Source organism: Sander vitreus, chromosome 2 (assembly GCF_031162955.1).
Source record: "Sander vitreus isolate 19-12246 chromosome 2, sanVit1, whole genome shotgun sequence".
NCBI lineage: Eukaryota > Metazoa > Chordata > Actinopteri > Perciformes > Percidae > Sander > Sander vitreus.
Window position 1 is genome coordinate 7,477,800 of NC_135856.1, and position 23,487 is coordinate 7,501,286.

The 23,487-nt window shown below is 42.4% G+C and overlaps 1 protein-coding gene across 2 annotated transcripts in view; it reads right to left on the bottom strand.

The window, feature by feature from the left end:
- LOC144533591 (neuronal pentraxin receptor-like) overlaps positions 1–20,914 on the bottom strand; it is a 23,438-nt gene extending 2,524 nt beyond the window's left edge. Inside the window, exons 1-10 of one of the 2 annotated variants that reach the window (XM_078275069.1) lie at positions 20,673–20,914; positions 19,498–19,541; positions 19,212–19,277; positions 18,164–18,230; positions 15,557–16,781; positions 7,311–8,071; positions 4,439–4,814; positions 3,201–3,442; positions 1,466–1,645; positions 1–39 (exon numbers count right to left, since the gene is read on the bottom strand). The exon at positions 1–39 is cut by the window's left edge and continues 2,512 nt beyond it. In XM_078275069.1, the coding sequence (XP_078131195.1) occupies positions 1–39; positions 1,466–1,645; positions 3,201–3,442; positions 4,439–4,814; positions 7,311–8,071; positions 15,557–16,781; positions 18,164–18,230; positions 19,212–19,277; positions 19,498–19,541; positions 20,673–20,753 (3,081 nt within the window). In that variant the 5' untranslated portion in view covers positions 20,754–20,914. Of the gene's footprint in view, positions 40–1,465; positions 1,646–3,200; positions 3,443–4,438; positions 4,815–7,310; positions 8,072–8,279; positions 8,372–15,556; positions 16,782–18,163; positions 18,231–19,211; positions 19,278–19,497; positions 19,542–20,672 lie in introns of those variants that run through there. The other variant, XM_078275061.1, reaches the window with a different exon arrangement.
- Between the last annotated feature and the right edge of the window lie 2,573 nt (positions 20,915–23,487).

A 23,487-nucleotide genomic window follows, 5' to 3' on the forward strand; every position in this document is an offset into this window, starting at 1 on the left:
CAGTGCCTGGGAGGCATCGAAATGCCCGCCCAATGTATCCTTGAGTAGAAGAGTTGGAAAAAACAAAGGGTTGAATGTCAGAATACTAAGAATAGCCAAGAGACCAAGCTCTGTTGGGATTATGTACAAAAGTCATCACTTAGCCCTCTTCCACAGCAGGAACTTTTTCAGGAAGTCAGGAACTCTTTTAGGATCTTGGGAATTGTACCTGGTTTAAAACAGGAGGTACTAGGGTTAAAATTGAGTTTCTGGGCTGTAGGTCCGGCCCCCAAAAAGGGTTTGAGTGGACATTACCACATTTGGGGTGGGAAACGCTACCCAATACTTTCCACAAAGAAGGTAGTAAAAAAAAAAAAGGGTATCTCAACAATTTGCAAGTATATAAGTGAATATATTTGTCCCACAGTTTGCTTTATTTATGAGTTTTGCATGTTGGCCTTGAAGGTTTCCCTACATGAGTTTGATAAAAAAAAATTTAAAAAAAGATCAGTACATCTTGTGAGTTATTATGAACAACACTTTCAAAACTATGCTCCAATACTACACTTTTTTGGATTAATACTAATACATTTAAAACTAAATTTGTGTAGGCCTACTATCTCTGGTCCTGAAAAACTACAACCCTCCTCAGACAATTGGTACACTACTTGGAACAGTAACTACTACTGTGGTCAGACTTCCTGGTTAAAGAAGAATGAAAAAGCAGGATAAAGCTGTATCCATACACAGAAATATTGTCATTTCCTGATTTCCCCGTAGATTAGATTAAAAATGTTTATTCCCCCTTCAGAGTAAGAGGGATGTCCTGGGATTTCCCCCATACAATCTGGTCAACACATCCACATAACAGCAATTCATCATCCATCATTCATCCTAAAACAAGATTAATAAAGTACTAGCTCTCTCTCTCTCTCTCTAAAAGAAATATGCATCAAATCAAGTTGTTGCATCATTGCAACATCTTGCAGAATTGGACTCCCAGCTCTCTGCTTTTTATCTTTTATGCAAGGACGATGGGCTGCAGAATGTGCTTTGGCTTGTTCTTTTGACACCAGAGTCAGATTTCATCACGATTATGTAATGTTGGCGTCTCGCTAATGAAGGAGAGAGGCAGCCCAGTGTGGGGACAAACAGCATTCTGTCTGCCTCCATCTATTATCCATCCATTGATGCATCCAGCTATCGGTCTATCATCCCTCCATCTTTCCATCATCTGTCCATTCATCTGTCAGTGTTGGACTATAATTCATGCGCATTACTCATGTATCCATCCACCTGTCCATCATCTATGCATCCACCCATTAACCCACCTATACATCCATCCTTCCACCTTATCGATCCATCTATCGTCATCCCTCCATTCATCCATCAGTTTGTTCAACCATCAATTAATAGTCCATCCATCCATCCATCCATCCATCCATCCATCCGTTTATTTATCTATCCATTCATCCGTATATCTCACCTGTTCCTGTCCCAGTATGAGGACTCCTCCGGGTTTGATGGGATGCCAGGCAGCCAGTCCCTCTCCCCTCCCCTTCATCTTCCCCCCCTGGTATGCTTTCCACACCCCATCCCTCAGGGTCCAGCTGACACAGATGTGCTGCCACTCGTCCTGTGGTAGAGACAGAGGCAGCTGCGCCACCTACAGGTAAGAGAATACAGTGGTTACACCTTTCTACAAGGTTAAATTGCCATGGTGGAAACAGGGTATCAGTGATTGCAAGTGAGCTACGACTCATCAAGCTTTCATTCTGATTGGATATTGGACACGTGGGGGTGGTAATGTTGGCAGAATGTGGACACACTGGTGGTTTATGTCAGCAAAACTACACCCTGTGGACAGTCCCAACCTTACTTTCACTGAAGTTGCAAACCCCCACTCATCTCTGCCATAGGGAGCTATAAGTGTAAGTGCTATAAAAGGAAAGCATTAATGCACTATATAACAAAACAGCTGCAAAAAGCTTGCTTCTGTGCCACCTGTCCTCAATACCGTGGGCTTTTCTTGCATTCAGCACCATTTAATTCAAGGTTTTTTATTTTGGATGAAAAATATTTGATCCAAAGTAATATTGCTGTTGTATGTCCCTTTTTGTGTCTTTCTTTTTTGTTTTTGTGGTTTAAAAAATGAATGTGTTACCAGCTGTTTTAGTTCTACATTTTCTGCAGCAAGGGGAATAAATGTTTTTTTAGCCATGATTAATTAAATGGATGACAAGGCTTAGAGGGGCAGGGTCATTAATGTGCACACCTTAGGCCACATGTGTCAAACTCAAGGCCCGGGGGCCAAATCAGGCCCCTCACAAATTTTGATCTGGCACGCATATCAATTCAGGTTCACAATAAATTGGAAACTGTTTTTCAAACTTACAACAGAATTTGTCTGATTTGACCACATTGAGAAAAATCCCCACAGAACCGGTCAGTTTGCATATTTAGGCTGTGAAACAGGTTGTTGTGAGTCGGCTGTGTGGTAGCCGGCTTTTAAAAATGTCATCATTGTTTTGTTTCATTAGCTAAACTCTATGATGGCTAAGGAACTATTTTGCTGATTTTTTTAGGGCTTTATGTCAACCAAACTGTAAGTGATAAGATGCAATAATACAGTCAAAGATATTTTACTTTTTCAATTAAATAAAAGCATGTCAATAAAACTATTAATATGTGGCCCTTGATGTGTGTGGCCCTTAGTGAAACTGAGTTTGATCCCCCTGCCTTAGGCTAAAGGACGTCCAGAGAACCAAGCCTAACATAAACTCTAATCAACATCAAATTGAATAAAACAATAATTGGATGCTGTGACATTTTCAATTTTACTGTTTGTTCTCTTCACCGCTCATGTAACATGGCATACAAAAGTTGGTCCGTCACAAGAATGAACATGTTTTAATTTCTATAATAATAACGACCCACCATCTAGCTTGCACTGTTCCGTGGAGCAGCATAACAAGCTAATAATGATTTCCTTGGCAGGCTATTTCGTTTGACTAATCATAAGAAAACCTACAGGGTAAAAAATCTTAATTATGTTTACCAGAAGAAGCCATTCACTTACACACATAATATAATTAGTTTTAGTCCAGTTAACTTCCGACAAGCACACCAACTTCGTGATTTAATCATTTGAAGTGTGGTTCAAACCCACAGGTATGAGAATGAGAAATCTTTTCTTTTTTTTTTTAAACACTCCCATGTACCTTGTCATTGATGAGCAGCTCCACAGGGTTGTGGACTCCCTGTAGCAGCACCAGCTCGTTGGGCTGCCCCGGGACTGAGTAGGAGAAGGGGGTGCCGATGCCTCCTTCTTTGGCCTTCAGCCACACACAGGCAGTAAAGGCATACATCTCTGTGATCTCTTTTCTCACCAGGCCGTACATGTAGTTGGTTCGCATGGGGAAGGAGAGGATGAAGCCATCAGGGAACGGCGGCTCTGTCAGCGCTGTGGAGACACAGATGAAGGAGAATAAGAGAAATAGTCAGACCAAGAGAGAAATAATGCAGACGGAGAGAGAAAATGGGCAAGGGCCGATGCATGAATGGCCAATTAATACAAAGACACTGGTATGTCTCTTCTCACTTCCTTACTTGACCCTGCCAGTTTGTGCATGCACACACGCGCACGCGAGCGCACACGCACACACACACACACACACACACACACACACACACACACACACACACACACACACACGAGGAACATGACAAGCGCTACAGCATCCCAGTTAATGATCAGCCTATCTGCCTCTCTCACTGCAGCTCTTAAGGCAAAGAAGATGTAGATAATCAGAAAGGTTGGGAGAAAGAAAATACAGTAGTGCTTTCTCTTTCCTTTTTACAGCCTTCCTCTTTGCACCTCATGAACTCTCAATCTTCTCCTGTTATCAAAGATCTCTGTCTCTTTCCACTCTCTATGTAACTACCAAAGAAAAACAAGCTTCCAGTTAATGGGATTGTTCGTGGTATAGGGGAAATGTTAGTGACATACAGTACATCCGATGAAACTCAAAACCACTGTGACACACCCAAACTACATGATTAAGGATCCTTAATGTAAATTCATACGATTGTGAAGATCTACATGTTACAAGTAAAAGCAGTATGGTCATTTCTTTTTCATTTCATTTATTTTTTGCTGTATTTTTTTTTCTTTTCAGCTCCTAGCCCTATCTGACATTTCAAAACCTTCAGCACTCATTAATCATCTCATTTTAATCAACAGCTTATTCTCTACTGCTGTGATAAGCCAGTTCACTCACAGTGCTCATTAAAGTTTTATTTTAGCCTTCCCTTGCCATGCTCTCATGTAGGCCCAGGTCAGCTTAGCAATGCAGTTGTTCACCTCCCTGTGTGCATCAGTTCATCCATACATCCTTCATTTATTCAGCCAACACCACCACATGTCTTTACTCTCCTCCTCATCCTCCCCCAGACTCACTGTGTTCCAGCTCAGTGACGCGGTGGTTGACGGTGTCAATGCCCTGGTTGATCTTCTCGTGTTGGCCCTGCGTCTCCTTCCTCATGGCCTGACGCTCCTTCTCCAACATCTTTATCTTCCTCTCCAGCTCCCCCTCCAAGTCCTCCACCCTCCAGGTGCCCTTTCCACGCACTGGGGAGCCCTTAGATGGGGGCTTGGGGGCAGGGGCAGCAGGGGAGGCAGGACGGCGACCCCCTGGGGGAGCCGCCACAGGTGGGGAGGAAGCACTGCCGGCGGGAGGAGCGGGAGCCTTGCCGGTGTTACTAGCCGGGCTGCTGCTGCTGCTTGTACCTACAGATGTGTCGGTGAGGTTCAAGGCAGCAGGGCCTATCTCCGCCTGCAAGAGGGGGCAAGACAGGAAAAAAAAGTAAGTAGGTGTAAAATGATTAAAAACTCACAGAGAGAGATGGATAGAGAGATCATAAAAGAAATCCTGTGGAAAATAGAAAACAACTTATCTGTAGTTGTTGTTATCGGCCAAATATGTGAGTATGTAAGTATTCGGAAGGGTTTTTTGTAGGAGTGGATAGAGCAGATAATAGTTTTTTTCAATGCTTGTGGCGTGGCCCTCGGGATGGCAATGCTGCTCTGGATGTTGGTTGGTCGGTCCACTGTTTGGGTCCAGACTGAAACATCTTAACAACAGTTGGATGGATTGCTGTGAAATGATGTACAGACATTCACATAATCCCCAGTGGATTAATATAACTGACTTTGGTGATCCCCTGACCTTTCCTATAGCAGCATCGGCGGGTTGACATTTTAGTTTTTTGTGAAATGTCTCAACTGGATGGATTGCTATGAAATTAATACACATATTCATATTGCCCTCAGGATGAGTTGTAACAATTTTGGTGATCCCCTGACTTTACATCTAGCGCCATCTTCCGGTTACATTTATTTTGTCCAATTAATGACATTCTCATCGTCTTCAGCTGTACTTTTTGTTAACTGCTCATTTGCAAATTAGGTTGCTAAACTAACATGGTGAACTTGATGAGGGTTATACTACCTTCTAATCAGCATCAGCATGTCATTTTATTTTCTATATTATGCAGTTATTAGCGTTCATCACGAAGCAACAGTTTTTCAGTGTAGTTTTTGGTGTAGTTTTGTAGTTGTAGAACAGAGTAGTTCATGTAGTATAACATTTATTCACATTGATAGGCTGAGCAATCGTGATTTCAAATTATTTTATTTACTCCTCGACGCAGCGGCCACAGGTTTGACTCCGACCTGCGGCCCTTTGCCGCATGTCATTCCCCCTCTCTCCCCTTTCATGTCTTCAGCTATCCTATAAAAATAAATAAAATGCCCAAAAAATGATCTTAAAAAAAAAACCACACAAACATCTTGGGCTCTGCCTTACTATGTGAATGTGTTCACCAGGTGTCCACAACCAATGAGTATACTGATCAATAGTATTGACTGTTGGAGAGATTGTGATTGTCCTGATTGACTGATGGACGGAGATCAGTATAATCTTTAAAAGTGGACATCTGGTTCCAGATGCCCCTCCTAAATGAATGTTGTGTGTTCAAGTAGACTAAGCAAGAATAAAATTGCGAGTGCTAGTCCAACTTATTTGGAATTGAGTGGATCTTTATTCCTCGCTGGTTGCACCTTAGAGGATTTAAAAAAAAAAATGTAACATGAAGGCAATGAGAAGAGCACACTCCTGTTTTCTTTATAAATAGAAGCATTTTACTATTCATGATAGTCATAGTGGGTTTAAACTGAAATGAAACTGCAGGACGGGAAGTAAAAACGATAAAAAAGGAACACAGTGAGAGGTCTTGTATTGATAATAGTAGCCCAGCAGTAGCAGCATTAGTATTCATAGCAGAATGAAAAAAGAAGGTGTTGGTGAAGCAGCAGTAAAGAGAGAGAGATGCTGCTGTAGATGAGGGTGATATGTAATATCAAGAGAGTTGCTGAGGCAGGACTGGACCTGGACGAACAGGATATAAATTCACACTGACTGAGGCAACCTTGTAAGTGACTGTGCTTGGAGAGGGCTGGCAGTGATGCAGCTGTGTGTGTGTGTGTGTGTGTGTGTGTGTGTGTGTGTGTGTGTGTGTGTGTGTGTGTGTGTGTATGTGTATGTGTATGTGTGTGGTTATAAACCATGCCTTTGTCTCAATCTCAGCACACACACAAGCTGAGAATTTGACTCCCCTCCACCACCACCCTCCTTCCTGTCCAGCTATCTTCATCTTTTATTTATGTCTCTATCCTGCTGTCGGATGCGGAGGTGGAGGGTAGAGGTGGCTGACATGACCAGAAAGCAGGTAGAAAGATTTCCCATGGGTCCATGTTGAGCATGCGCAAAGAACGTCTCATGAGTTGCTTGTCAGTACAGAGGCGAGGTAAGAAGATAAAAGAGGGAGAGAATCGATGAAGAGGGGGAGGGAGGGAGGTAGAGAGAGATCAGGGCACCTGGTGATGAACATCTGTGCGACTGTAGCCTACTGGCTTTTAAGGATCTGACTGCCATTGCAATGGATTGTGGGACTTTTCTAATCTGAATCTTTCAATTTTGGTGAAGTAGCCTAAATTCTGAAAGGATTATTTCTCCAACTTTACCAGATAGCCTAGGTCTTAAACTGCACTTCACAGTGGATATCAACATTGGGACAACTGGCTCTTTAATGGGCCAGACACAGGCCGGACAACGGTGACTCACCTGGCTAATTCATGACTTTGGTTTAGGCCAAATGTCATGTTGCCAAACAAAACTCAAACAGGAGGGCAAACGGCAGTAGGTTTTGCCAACAGGTTTTGCCAAAGTTTTTTCTAGCCTGTGCTCAGAATTCCCCTCCCCCCCAGTTACCTCGAGTTTGTCAATGCGGTCCTTCAGGTCCATGATGGCCCTGGCCAGCTCCTCCACAGCCCGCGCCGTCTGCAGCTGCGCCGCGGCGGAGGAGCTCACATCATCCCCGGCCATGACGCGGCGGTTGCCGTTCCAGACCCCGATGCTCCTCTCTGGGATGTTCCTCTCGTCCTCCAGGCCGCTCTCACACTCGCTCAGCTTCCCGGTGAGCTCCCGGATGGTCCTTTGGTCCATGAGGATCTGGTCGTTCTGCTGCAGGACCATCTGACGGAGGTCCTCCGCTGTGGTCCGGAGATAAGTCCAGTCTTCATCCCCGGTGCCATACAGCGGGTCGTCCGCCTGCTGCTGCTGCTGTCCCCCACGCCGCTGCCTCAGATCTTTGGTCTTGCATTCTCCGACCGGTACAGGCGTGCAGATCAACCGGCTGAAGCTGAACTGTTTCGCGGACCCAGCGCCGGTCTCCTCCCCGAGGTTGAGCTCGTTCAGAGTGGGAACCTCCAGGCCGATGCCGCCGAGCCCGTTCTCTCCATCGTAGGACTCAGCGCCGTGCAGAGCGCCCAGCGGCCCGGCGTGTGCCACTGATCCGGGCTCCAGGGGCTCGAACAGATTCTCCGATGTCAGGGTGCCGTTGTCGCTGAGAGACGCGTCGCGTTTCCGGGGATAAACACTGGCGATAATGCAGATGACCGCGCCGAGGAAGGCCAGGGTGCCCGCTGCCACTAGCACCACTACGAACTTCATTATCACTGTGGATGCAAAAGATTACGGTTTAGAGAAAAAAAAAGCCTGGCATGCAGACACACACGGAGGCAGCATCACTCCGTAGGCTACAGCAGCGTGTAGGAAGACCGCATCAGCGGAGTTATTATCACGATCTAGGCTAGCCTACTGAGCCGATTGACTAAACTCAGTTCGACATCTCAGATGAACTACCAGCGCTGTTGTTTGCTGTCGAAATGGGGCACTTACATACAGAAGATGTTTTCCTCTCGCCGCCCTCTGCTCTGTGTGTAGGATTAGCCTAGTGAAGGCACCGCGCTGTCTGGACCAGAGATGCTCCCTCTCCGTCTCCGTGTTGCTAAACTGCTCTCCTCCGTGCGTTACCATGGGGACCGGGGGGAGAGGAGGAGCGAGGCTGTGGGCATGCGTCAGAGTCAGAGCAAGGGGTGAACCTCCAGCAGCAGCGTGAACAAACAAGGTGGCGGTGGATCGATGTGCAGTGTGTGTGTGTGTGTGTTTTTTTGAGTAGTTTGACTTATAAAAATAAAAAATAAAGGCATTTTGACACAGATTTTTGTTGGCAGAGGCACTTTATATTTGGTGAATCTCAATCAAATCTTTCACAAAACCATATTACAGAAACATCAATGCAAAAATTCTAAGATAAAATGAAAATACAAAACTCAAACAGGCTGAACAGCCCCAAGTCTTAGAAGTTTAGCCTTGCACACCCTCACAATCTCTCTCTCTCTCTCACACACACACACACACACACACACACACACACACACACACACACAGATGTTGGCATTGAAATGCTCAGGCATAGCTACATTATGTGCTGCCTGCAGGAGTAAAACTAATCTTTGGAGAAAAAACAGAGGTAATAGGCTACAGTCTTAGGGGAAGCCTAGAAGAAGGAAAAAGATAAACAGAAGACAGAAAAACACTCTCAGAGCGGGGACCTTAAACACTTTTTGACTGAGTAGGAGGAAGAACATGCTGTCCTCAAGAGGCAGTGCTAACTATAAAACTCCCCACTGACGCCAACGAAAATGTTCTGACCCTGACACAGAAGTCCTCTGCAGCCTTGTTCAACAAACATTCTTACTCCAAGGCAAGTGGATGAACCACTCTTAAAACGTTTGCTGTTCATTTTAGTTTAATACTTTTAAAGTTTAATAGAGATATGAAATGCAGGAAGGATGTGCTTTGCTTGCCTACTGCCAATCAGGGAGCTGAATCTGCTAATCGGCACAACATTAAAGGAATAATCCAACCTCAGACACACAACCTTAGATAAGAACCTGGGATAGTTTATTCATTGCAGGAGTTGCTTTTGAAAATGCCCAAATTCCCTTTGTTAGTTAACACACTTTTCATTAACCTGAATATACTTCACTTTGTACATTTCCTAGAATACATTTCATCAACTTTGAGTGGCAAGAATAGAGCACTTTCACATTTCTAGTCTACAGCCATGCTAGTAATACTTTGAGCTAACTGCTTAAATCAGCAAGCTTACAGGGAGTGGTATCAATCTTCTCGTCTAACTCTTGGAAAAAGAGCGAATAAGCGTATTTCCCAAAATGTTGAACTCTTCCTTTAAATTGTTAAAACATGAATGTGAGCAGAATACACCTCACGTGGCTTTTACCCTTAAGTCAAACTCTTAAGGAACAAACAGTGGTGAAGTATTCAGATCCGGTACTTACAAAAGTGTAAAAAATACTCTTTTACAAGTCTAAGTTCTGCATTTAAAATCAGTTTAGTATCACCATCACACAATATACTTATACATAGGCTATATGTAGGCTACGTATAGTATAAATGATCATAAAATGGAAATACTCAAGTACAAGTTTCTTAAAATCTTACCTAAGTACATGTATTTGAGTGAATGTACTTTGTTACATTCCACCACTGCAAATATCACAGGAAAAGATGCAGATTGTTTGGCTTGCAATTAAGCTTAAATATCCACCACAGTCAGAGGCTCAACCAGTCCAGCTTCCCTGCAGAGAACAGTAGCCTAGATTGTGGATTAATCTCCAGAGGTGGCTGATGTTGCACGCACACACACACACACACACGCACACGCACACACATAGATAGATGTGGGCCACTATAGCATCAAACCACGGTGACTATTTTAGTTCCATCACTCATTCATAAACCCACTGAGATTCTGCCAAGGATAGAATATACAAGAGAGAGAAATGGAGGGAGCAGAGGAAAAAGTAGCAAAGGACCTGTGTATCATCTCTCTGTGTCAGTCTCTCTAACTCGGTCTCTACATCCATTAACCAGCCTAAACTGAGGAAAAATGAAATAAAACACTGACTGTGGAAAAGGAAAAAAAGTACTTTGAACTAGATGTATGTATTCATCACAACATCAAAACACTCTGAGATGAATACCCAGGCGTGATGACCTTAATATCACCCCAGCTTTCACAATCCCTGAAAACAGACAGATGCTGCTCTGCTCCCTTCTTATGGAATGCACCAAGGCGGCCCACCAGCACCATTCTGTGGAGCGTTTGGGTACTACAGCAGAAATATTACAGGCAGAAAGTGGCTTACAATTTTTCCTCCCTGTATGTTTAGGGAGTGATTTAACTTGATGTATTTGAAAAAATATACAATGTAGCCTACATTAATCAGCATCGTGGATTGAAGTTACTTCAATCTTATGCTTTCTTTTAATTGACTCAGCTTCTCTTTCCTGCCCATTATTGTTCATAAGGAGACATGGCAATGTTTATGACATACTAAACCAGGAATTCTTTGTGTCTTTACTGCTGAACTGTGTGTGTGTGTGTGTGTGTGTGTGTGTGTGTGTGTGTCTCAGTGGGCAGAGCAGGCGCACATATACTGAGAGGTTTATGCCTCGACACGGAGGTCCAAGGTTTGACGATTTCCTGCATGTCTTCCCCCTCTCTCACCTTGCTGTCCTGTCAAATAAAGGCGGAAAAGCCCCAAAAAAAAATCTTAAAATAAAAGATTCTGTGTGTGGCTGAAAGCTTTGATCTTGCACTCAAATGCCAAACCCTTTAAGAAGATAACCTTGCTTGCCGCTGAATTGATTTTTTCAGTGTTGGATGTTGAACTCGTTTATTTTTTTCCCCAATTCAAATTGGGAAGCCGTTAACATTTATTTTCGCTTTATACATTTATATATGGAAATTACAAGATAAAAGACTCTCATTCCTGCATTTAAGTCATAACCATGGTGTCTTTCATACAGGTCAGTTCCTTGAACCTGCAGCACACCCCTCAAACCTACATCCAAACAAAGTCTGCACACATGTATCAAAATACGTGCCGGCAGCCCAAAAAAAAAATACAACAAAGCAAACCACTTTTTAAAGAGCTTTTAATTAAAAGCCTTGTTGAAGAAACACACCGAAAGCAACAACATGTAACATGACATTGAATACATAATCTGTACAATAAGGGTTGGCAAAACATGCTTCAGAAGTTCAGATACATTACAATGTCATCATTATCCTCCAACTCCCCATTATTACCATCAATACAATGTACACAATTCATATTATCATCATAACAGACAAAACTGCAGTCTTGACACATTAAAATTAGTCGGAGTTTGCCTTCTTATCAAACCCATATTGGACTAATAAATGACATTCAAATAAACAGCATCACATTAACAATAGTATGCATATTTAAAAATATATATATATTAAAGTACAGTACAAAGGGGGAAAAAAAAAAAAAAACAGCTTAAAAAGCACAATATCTCAATACATTAAGCATCTTTATCCATACATTTAAACAAGGATCCTTCCTTTATTCTAATTAGTGCCAAATAAATCTAGCACTTAAAATGACATCACAAATATAAATGTAAAACAAAAAAAATAAAATAAAAAAAAGGGGAAAAAAGGCTTAATAAAGTCAAATAATAAAATCAAGAGCCTTATTTGGTTGAAAGATAGGCCACTAAGTTGAGTTGTGCTACTCCATATGAAAAAAAAGGAAAGAAAAACATTGCTATCACTGTTGGAAACATGGCTTAACAGCCTAATACCTTACACATCTACCAACTGCAACAGTCACTTCTATCCACCACTTAAAAATATGAACGATATAGTAGATGAAAAAAAAAAAAACCTATTCCAAATCACGATATATCCATTTGGAGAAGAAAATATTCCTTTAGATCATCCGTTTCTGGAAAATAAAGAAAATGCAGTCTGTGTTTTCACTTTGTCAAGTAAGGATTCAAGTTAAGTACTGTCCATTATTTTTTAAATTTTTTATTTTTTTTATTTTATTTTTTTAAGTACCTCAATTTGAATTTGAGCTACAGAGATCTTCATAAGAGTAAGCCACTTATTTTTTCTTCATATAATGGATGTGTCATTTTGGAATAAATCCTTCCACGTTTGACCTATGAGAGTATTGAAACAGTACTGACTAACTAGAACCATCCCGTAACATGGCAGGAGAGGAGGTGACATCTTCCTCGTCTGTGTCAACGAAGACATGGAGAACGCTGCATTAGCAACTTTGGAAAATGAGACATCAGAAGCCTTTCAAGGTTGTTACCGTTTTGTGATATCGTTGATGTTCATCTCTACCACCGAAGCCACGGCAAGTAAAGAAGTATATATTTTGTTTAGCACTTTAAGAGCCGAGTAAGACGAGGTAAACGTCGCCTGGAGTGCAGCTGGGGTTGAATGGAGCAGCTAAGCTATAAAAGGCAACACATGCGGAAGATTTATTTTTTTAAATATTGTTAACACACAGGTGCACCGGAGTATAGGAGCCAAGGTCTGGGAAGGTATAGAAAGAGCAGGCAGCACCAGAAGAGGGTTGAGAGTCTGTGTATAAAGGGTCAGGTTTCTTTTGAAGTGCTTTAGGTGCACTTTGAACACTTTCAAGCTGTCAGGCATTTAGCTGGAAACAACCTGCAGTGAAAGAGCTCGGCAGCCGTTCATTGTGAAGAACATGCGAGCGTTGGATATCACCTTCTTTTCTTTCTTTCTTTCTTTCTTTCTTTCTTTCTTTCTTTCTGACTGGTACATAATGCCACTGAAAGACAGCACACTTGATGTACAGTATTTGTAGCAAGCAATTGTGCCACAATTCCTGCACTCTCCGGTCTGAAAACTACTGGTCCTTAGTCATACATTTTTGCCTTGATTAAAAAAAAAAAAAAAAAGTAAGAACAGCACAGTAGGAAACAAAATACTTGGTCATCTTTGACAGTAAATGAAGCATCTGAGTGATTGTGGCCAGGTAAAGTGGCTGGAGAAGTAACAGAGTAGATACATTTATCAGCCACAGACAAAAGATCATTTGTCTTGAGGCGATTTCCCACCAGAGAAACAAGCAGCAAGAGAGCACTTTTTTTTTTTTTTGGTACCTCAATGCATCATCGGGTGTAATTCCTCATTGTTCCTCTGCATGTCCTCAAGGGAACCGCGTCACCAAAAGTACGGAAATTACTAGGTCAAAGGTCAGGGTCGAAAGCCAGGACATTAGGGGTGTGCAAAAAAAATCGAATATATATATATATATATATATATCTCAATGCATTTAAGAAATGGGTCACAGCAAGCGGTATTGCTACAGACAGCGGCTGAGCTTTCGAAAGAAAGTAAAACCTGCATTTAAAATGGGAGGCAAAGGCAACTGACAGCAGTCAATTTGCAGACTTGTGTTCTGCAACCAGATTAACATATCAAGAGGGTATCTTTTTTTCCCCACTGGATAGAATTAGACTGACAAAATGAACCAAACCAGGAGCAGTGGTGAAACCATAACTATGTCATCCAACAACTGAACTACAAAATCATCAGCAGAGATCCTGAAACCTGTCATACCTTTGCTTCTGAAGTTACTTGATTGTAACTAAAGAAGATATTCTTCATTACACATGATCTAAGGTCCAGAGAAAGACTGAAGCTGCGTCCACATAGTTCAGAACAAAACACCTTTAATGGAAAGTCAAACAAAGATCCCATTAAAAAAGGTGGAAAGATTGCATTTCTCCAGAAATCCTCTTCTTAGTTTCACAGATAACATCTCAACCACATTTCTGTTTATATTTGGGTATATCCAAAAAGCAACTGGCACAGAAATGGCACACTGTCTAACAGACAGTTAGCGGATAACTTGACAGAAAAAGGACATTTTTCCTCAAATTCCTGGCACAGCATGGTTCAGTTTCTCTTGCCTACGGGTAGCAGGGGACCAAAACATGCTACATGAACCACTTCTATTGAAACTTCAGAACATACTTATAAAGACACTATCAGCTAAACTGAGCAGAAAAATCCAAAGGGACAAAACAGGGTGTATAGTCATTTGCTCTATACCTGCCAATGTGGTAAAGAGACAGACTTACCAGTTACTATTTAAGTTTAAGTTCCTATTACCAGTTATTTATTAATATTGATTAGTCAAAAACTGCCTGGATACACGTTCCACAGACTTCAAACACCTGCCAAGTAGCTTAAAAGGGTCAACAAACTATTTTTAGCCAACCTTGGTTGGTGGTTTACGCCTGAACTGTGTTCAGCTCATGGACCTTCTAGACCATGACAAGTTGAGAAGGAATAAAGCAAAAATCTGGCATAAAGAGAACATTTCACGACCAACTGCCGGCCAGTTTAGAGTCTTGGTGGACGTCACAGATTCAAAGGTGGTGGGTTCGTGACAAAAAAAAAGGCAAGCAGGGAAAGACGGCAAGGACAGCAATAACTTAAAAACTATTGTTTTTGTATATTCTTTGCAGCTTTTAAGGTTGTGCGTGCATATAAATACTCATTCCTACTGTATGTATATGCATGTGCGTTCAAGAGGAAAAGGCCTTGAAAAATTGATAACTACATAAAATAGGTTGTTTTTCGATGCAGTCAAGTGCATTACATTTACCTCGCTGTATTGATGCAATATATGAGTCCAACTGTGTTAAGTGCAAAAACACATTACCTCATTTATCATTAACAAGCTGGACTTCCAATGAAACTATGGGGCAGGAAATTGGCATGACACCTGAAGGCTGTCAATACCAGCCTTCGCAGCAGGGCCGGAATCAAAATAGCATTTGTGTCGCACACGCGCACACACACGCACGCACGCACGCACACACACACACACACACACGCTATACACCAAATGGTTGAGTGTGTTGGACAATTTGTTATTACACCAAACAAGCTCGTCTGAAGCAAGTGAAAGAAAACAAATAACATTTCCATCCAAGTCTGCCTCAGAGTCAGTGCTGTGCAACAGGACAAAATATGGCAATTTAAGGGCGTATTAGCTGCCCGCTTTCAAATGTATACACTTCTTTATATATATATAAAAAAAAAAAAAAAACTATTCAATGGCTGGGCGGTGTTAATTTACATTGCATTTCATTAATCGTTAAACAAATATGGACACACCTTTAAGGAAAAGGTAGAAGGGGGCTGAAGTGGCAACACTGGCATGATATTTTCTTCCACCATCAATGGCAATCGGCTTCGTTACATCTGATCTTTTATGGCTTGGGTGGAGAGACGTCGTCAGAGGTGGTGCTCGGGGGAGGAGAGGAGGCGCTTTCATGGCTAGCGGAGGGTGAGGCAGGGGAGGGGAACTCTTTTATGGTGACAGTGACGAGGTTGGTGGTGACGTCAGTGACCACCACATCCTTGCAGCTCGGTGCCATTTCAGGGTGCCAGTCGGGGTCTCCTTCGGCAGGCACCCTTTGGGGTTCGGCGGGGGCAGAGATCTGGTCCCCAGGGGTGCCAGAGGCAGCGGGAAGCTGGCGTTTAGCCCTGCGTTGGCGAGTGCTTTTCCTGCCTCCCTCTGGGGTCGTTGAACGGTCCAGGGCATCGTCCTCATCCACGTCTTCCAAGGAAGAGGACGGTGAGGAGGGGAGGAAAGAAGATGCCGACGCCAAGGGGTTCGCATCGGAGGACGGGGCGGTAGCAGCGTGCTTGGCACTCTGGCCCTTCTGGGTCTCTGTGTGAGGTTTACTGGACTTGGCACCCTTGCTGGAAAGGGAGCCTCCTGTGGCAGGCTGAGACTGAGCAGCTGAGGCAGAGCTGGAAGGAGAAGAAGGCAACTGGTGCTTGGAGGAAGTAGAGTGGGTGTTCCTGGCCCCTGTGCTGGAGCCTGGGTGGGAGTGGAAGGACAGAGGGCCACCACACTGCAGCCCAAACGGCTTCCCGTACATCGGGAATCCCAGCATCTTCAGAGGGGGCTGAAAAGGTCTATAGGGTGCATCTCCCTTCTTCCCGATAATGCGATTGCGGGAAGGGATGTTTTGGCGTCCTTCTGTAAGATTCCTGCCGCCTGCAGCTGTGCCACCCCCCCTACCTGGCTTGTTAATGACTTTCAGGTTGAGAATGATCCGACCTCTCTTGATCTCCCGTGGTTTGACTCTACGGTTGAGGATGCGGACGGTCTCGGAGAAGGGTGAGACGTGCAGGCGGGAGGGGAAGCCACCGGGGTTGGAGAAGGAGGACGCCATGGGGTCTGAGCGGGGCAGCGGGCGCCTGGACATCCGGTGGCAGCGGTGAATGTCTTTCTTCAGCTTGTGTGTGGCTGCAAGGGAATTGAGTTTGGGAGAGGGTGCCACAGTTGAGAAAGAGGAGGACGAAGATGCTAAATGAGGTGAGGCGGAGGAGGAAGGAGTAGCTCGACTGGAAGTGGACGAAGAGGAGCGCGATGTAGTCTGGCGGGCGTTTGAGGCTCGGCTGCTGGTCCCTCCTTTCTGAGCATGAGCCTGAGGGAGATGATAAAGAATTAAGAGTGTGGACAAAGAAAATGTAGGTTGCCCACTTTGTTTCCCATATCTGTCTAAAAAGCATAGTTTGGGTGTTTGGCAGGTGAACAAAATGTTTTTAGACAAACCTGTAACATGTTTCAAAATCATTGCAATAACTATATTTGATTGTGTAGTTAGGACCGGCTTCATGGTGATATATAGTCATTTAAATTCTGTTGTTGGATTGGAATATTAGGCATTTAATTCCCCTTACACCTAAACAGAAAGTTCTGAAAAACTACTGATTATTAACCATTTGTGATGAAAATATGAATAACTAATGACATTGAAATCTGTTTTTGACAGCGAAACTTTTTATAACTTCAGAAAACACTTTTCTATGCCCAAAGGTTGTTGGCTTTAAAGTGCTCATATTATGCTTTTTGGCTTTTTCCCTTTCCTTTATTGTGTTATATCTTTTTTTGTGCACGTTACGTTACAAAGTAAAAAATCCCAAAGTCCACCCCAAAGGGACTTACCATCTCCAACAGAAAACACTGTTCACAAACTGCTCCAAACAGCTCTATTGTAGTCCAGCCTTTACTTCAGAGACAAACGTGTGTCACTTTGTGACACACGCTATAATGCTCGCCTAGCTGCTAGCATGGCACTCACTCATACTCTGCTTCTGACTGGCTAGTAGTCCTTACTTAGCTACTGCGCATGTGCGACTCCCAACAAAGATGGAACAGAAGTGCGATGCCTCACTCTGTAGCTAAATCAGAGAGCTCAACACACAGGGTGAAAAGAGGAGCTGCAGCAATGTGCAGTATGACAAAAATATGGTGTTTTTTGAAAATTAAACCATGTAAACCTATTCTGACATAACCTCTAAATACAATTATGAACCTGAAAATGAGCAGAAAAAAGTTGATTTGTAAAAATGAAAACTGCAGTGTGAAAAAGGAGGTAGCACAGTATAGATGTTATATACCATTGTGTTGCCAACAGTTTTGACAGTGATGCATGTTGTTAGTACAATAATTAAAGTAAACTTCAAACACGCCAGTTTCAAGCGGGTTGACCTTATTCTTAGTTCAACTGTAGAAACCATAAACAGAACATTCCACTTTCCTATAACGTGCTGCTACCTGAGTAATGGTACCAATTTGAGAACATCTTGATGAAATTGATCAACAGATTAGGGCTACAATAAACAGTATGCTATAAGTTTACTTATTAAAAAAGAAAACATTTTGGTATACATTTTAAAGATAATTTAAGTGGACACTGGAAGACTTGTTTTTCAGATGTTAAAGACTGACTTTTTCAATCACTGCTGATGTGTGTGATGTGAGAGGCTCGTCTGTGCATAAACACTGAAACATCAGAAACTGTACCTTCATGACAAAGTTTTTGGGTTTTGGTCCCCGTTTCTTTGGCCCGTGCATTTCTCTTTCCCGTTCCCTATAAAAAGGAAATTACAGTTAAGACAACACAGATCAAACAGGTAAAGACAGGGTTAATAAAAAAAAAAAAATTAAAAAAAAGAGAGCAATGAGAGCAAATACAGTGGCACTCATACATTTATGAACCCATGCTAAAGTTGACTAAAAAGAGGAAGGACTGTAGGACTGTAGGACTAGAGGGATATCAACATCTAGTCCTACACAACTGATCTTATGAACCCATGAAATAACTGGCCTTTAAAAATACAAATCTGCCTTCCTCCATGGGAATTTAACATAGGGGTGTACTTACTTATGCCCCCTGTATTTTAAGGAAGAACATTTATTTATTTACGATACATACAATTTCCAAAAGATGATTTTTTATTTATTTTTTTTATTCCTCTTTTTAGTCAACTTTAGAATGGGTTCATAAACTTAGGAGTGCCACTGTATAACGAATCAAACAAAAAGATGGCGATGAAAGCTGTGGGTGTGTAAATAGAGTAGTCGGGCACACAGAATAGTTTGAAGCCATGTTTAAACACAGCCAGATTCTCTGTCTTCACGTGTCCATTTCAGTTTCCCTTTCATGTGTCTTTTTCAGTTTTGTCAGTTTTATGGTGTCCATTTTGGTTTACTGCAAAAATCTACTTTCTGTGAGCAGCACATGGCTTTCAAGTGGCTTGGCAACGGACATGAAGGACTTGAGCTTAGATGGAGGTTTTACAAACAGGAGGAGGAATGTAAAGACACTAACAGATGAGGTAAAGGCACAAACAAGCACTTACAGCGAGATACATGGGAGCTAACGTGAAGTAAGGACATTACAAGTGTAAAATCAAGGCAACTGAAATTAACAAAATAGACAAGCATTTTAGGTTACGAGCCAAAATCAAATCAAAGCATAGCATACTATGACAGACTCTTACCACACTCAATGTGCAAAACAAGACTAAACATGGTGTATGTGCTCTCATTAGTTGTTATCTTTACTCACTTTCGCTCAAAGCCCAGTATCAGCCTGTCATCAAGAATATTCTCCTCTGGCTCCCAAGTGCTGTGCCTAAACAAGGATGAGTAACATGAGGAAAACACACAACAAAAGGAAACTTTTTTTTTTTTTGGTTTAACCACAAAAGAACTTTTTCACCAAAGCCTAAGGTGATTTAATCCACATTTTCAGTTCAATGTGAAGGCATGAAAAACAGCACAACACAAGACAAATGCCTCCCTGCAAAGAGACTGAGGATTTCTATTGAGTTAAAGTCAAGAGAAGCACTTACTTCATTGCCCATCCTTTCCATTTTACCAGGTATTCAAGTCTTCCCTGCAAGAAAAACAAGACAGATGTTGGATTTTTTTTTAAAACAGCTTGTGGGGACAAGAGATTTGTTTTAAATCTGGAATGCATATGCAGCAAATGTCATATTGGAACTTGATTATATTTCAGTTAAGAAATGGTACTTGTTGTGGACTTATTCCCTGTTCTTAATTTGATAGGAGCTCTTCCTAGCTTTAAAGAGTTATAATCTCAAACGTTCTCTATGTCGTCAAATGCATTTAACACTGGGCATGATGCATTTTTACAAGTTGTTTGCATACAACATCACATGTTTATATCATATGGCATCAATTTAAAAAAGGATGACTTACTCAACAACATCTGTTCAAAGAGCTAATCTTAACCCTAAATACGGCATTCCTGCTTTTGTGCAAGTGCTTTGGATAACTTCTCAGAAGGGGTGCAACTATGAAGTTCTAGCAGGCAATTCAGAAGTACCTGAAGGCCTGGTGGGCCTGCTGGTTAACTGTGACTACCAGCCACTTACAATTGCACACCACCATGATTTATAGGGCCTTTTCCAGTATACAAGCCATAAAGGACTGATGAAAACTCTAAGAAACTATCAGAAGTCCTTTATCAACTGTGGCTGATATACTCCTCTCTCATCAACAGTAGATTAGTGCAAGAACTACATGTTTTCGGAATCATTTTTCACATTATGCCGAAGAAAACAGCAGTCTCAAACAGCCTTTAAAGTGGGTGACCTAAAGTTACACCTCCTCCACAGGCTGTAAAATGCAGACTGTGACCGTATAGCTTTAGCTACCATTAGCTGACAGAGAAATCGGGCCCCTCCATTTCATAGCAGAGCCCTCCTCCCATCGGCTGGGCTGCGTTGTTTTGCAGCTACCCCCTTCTTTGTGTTGCTGTTTTTATTGCCCTCTTAATGCTTGGATATACGACCCATGACTGATAGCCTCGCTGGTTAGCTTCTAGCTAGCAAAGTAAAGGCATTCGCCAGCCACAAGGCCTCCAAAGCGTTGCATAGGCGCAAGAAGACAGCCCCGAGCCTATGGACTAGAGCAGCAGAGCAGAGCAGAGCCGTGTCGTGCTGACCGCGGCCAACATCTGCGGGAAATCAAAACACGCGGGACGGCGGCGTCTGTAGCTCACCTTACGAACGCGGCGTTTCAGTATGGCTTCCGCGGCGAAAACGCGATCTCCCGTCGCCGAGAGCTCCATCTTTTCTTTCATGCCCGAACTAAGCTACCTGTCTATGTTTTCCTCTTTCCAGACGTCAAGCTCTGCTGTCTGCTCAGGCCGACCAAAGCAAAACTGTGTATGAGAGGCAGCAGGCACACATGCAAACACACAAACACACCACTACAGCAGCAGCGGCCAGCCTACTATCTGTCACGTGGCCAGGGTCAGCCCCTTTGGTCGTCCTGGCAACGATGAAGACTCTCACGGGGATGCAAAGAACCGCGCGCTACTTTCTTTTACCGTCTATGGCTACTTTGAGCTACTTTCACCATCATGTCTATCTGATGACAATCGGCGCCATGCGAACTCCTCCCTGAAACACATGAAAACTCGAGTTTACAATATTATAAATGCTAGTGATATTTTAAGTTTTAATTTCAAACCCACATCTGTCCAGGGCTGTAGCTAGAATTTGAAGGGCCTGAGTTGTCCCGCCCACCCCAGATAATGATTTAAGATTATTATTATTTTTTTTTTTAATTGTATTTATTCAGTAACTGTCTGCAAAGTGTAGTGTGTAACCTGTTTATTTCTTATTTTATATTGTACTTTTTAGGTTTGTATATATGTTTATTGTCCAGGTTTTTTCACAGTAGGGCCTACACATTTTGACTTGTCAGAGAGGAAGAATGCCAGGTTTCTTCACCCAAACATATAATAATAATAATAATAATAATTATAATAATAATAATAATAATAAATTTCATTTAAAGGCGCCTTTCTCTGCACTATGACCCACACTGGAAGGACACACCTGTGGCCCCTCACTTGTGGTCTGCGTATGTCTTGGTTTTTTTCTTGTTTTTCTCTGACTCTGACTGTGAGCTGCTTTGAGGACAGTGGTTTGCTTTGTGGAAGTGGACATCCTGTATGTTTATCCTGCCGCATATGTTGGCCATGCAACAGTTCCGCTGGTGCTTTCTGCGCGGTGAAGACGTCTTTTCAACAAGTTGGTCCCGAATCATCTCCTCTTCCATTTTCCCAAACTGACATGTCTTAGCCAGCTCTTTTAAAGAAGTAACGACCTGTTACGTAGTCTCGCCTGGGCGCTGACCACGTTGTCTGAAGCGGTATCTTTCAGCTACGACGTTCACTTGCGGCGTAAAGAAAGTCTGAATGGCAGCCAACGCTGTATCGTACTTCTCATCAGCAACCGTCAGTGTGTAGAAAAGTCTCTGACCTTCCGAGCCCAAACAATGGATTAGCAATTCCTCATCAGCCATCGCCTGGAGATAATTCTCAAAAGTGCGTATCTACATGCTTGAATGGTATCGGCGGCACCCTGACATTTTGTAGAAAAGGTGTATGCTGACTCAGGTTCAGAGTCGACATCCTTGTCGCCAATATGTTGTGTCGTAACAATAACGACTCTGTCATGACTTATTCACTTATTCACTGCGCAGCCTCCAACTGAGAGAGACGACGTAAATGTGACGTGAGCAACCTGTCTGAAAGTTGTAAGTCTTCTGGTAGCTGTGCCAAGAGAAATCTCAATCATTCCGAATCTTGCAGAGACGGAGAGCGTAGGTATATGTAAGAAGATAACATAGGCACAGGCTAATTATTGCTAACTAAAATGCTAGTTAACATTAGTAATTAAACTTAAACAGCTAATGTAAGTCCAAACTGTCTGCGAGCTTCTCCTGTACTATATGGTAATTCCTCTACTGTGCAACAGTAAGTCCCATGGTTATGACACAATCATTAGCCTATTTTTACAAAAACGTCTGCTACGGAGTAGGGGTGAGCGATATTGGGAATTTTGGTATCGATCCGATACCAAGTAAATACAGGGCTAGTATCGCCGATACCGATACCGATACCGATACTTTTTACTTGTAACGTCACGATCATTGAATAATTTTGTGATTTTGCCTTTACTTAGTTGATTATGATTATGATACAACACAGGACAAAGATTTTAGGCAAATCTAAATGTTTTTATTTACTAACTAGAACAATATAAAACAATGTAACGGTATAAAAATAATAAAATAATATAACAAAATATAAATATAACAAAGTCAACAACACAACCAAAAATACCTTCCATTACACACAGATATCTGTGAAAAATAAAGTCAGTTGTGCAAAATAAGTAAACAAAAGCCACAATGTATAAATATGAATATAACAATATAAAAAACACAACAAAAAATCATCACGGGCTTCTCTCACTGTTCTGACTCTCTGCTCTCCGCCTCCGGCAGAGCAGAGAGAGAGAGAGAGAGAGAGAGAGAGAGAGAGAGAGAGAGAGAGAGAGAGAGAGAGAGAGAGAGGTGCGCTGTTTGCACACTGCGCACAGACTTGGAGAGACGCTGTGCTCGCATGAACTCGGAGAGAAACTGCAACAAAAGTATCGATCTCATCACGACAGTATCGATCCGATACCAATACTCATCTTGGTATCGATACTATCGATATTTAGATCGATACGCCCAGCCCTAATACAGGGCCATAACGTGAGGTACAAGGTAATGGAGCCTTTTATACATTGTCGTGTTTCTTTAGAAATAAACAATGGACAAATAGAGTCTTTAAACGCTTCAGATGTAAAGTTATTCGCTGTCAAAGTGGCGCCAAAATGAATGGCAGTCAATGGAATGCTAACGGGAGGTGATGGCTTGGTAGCATCAAAATGGCGCCATAGGAGCTACGCAGTCCGAGGAGAAGCTTACCCCCTTGGTCTATCTGGACCACAACTCTTCTCCTCTCTTCTACTACA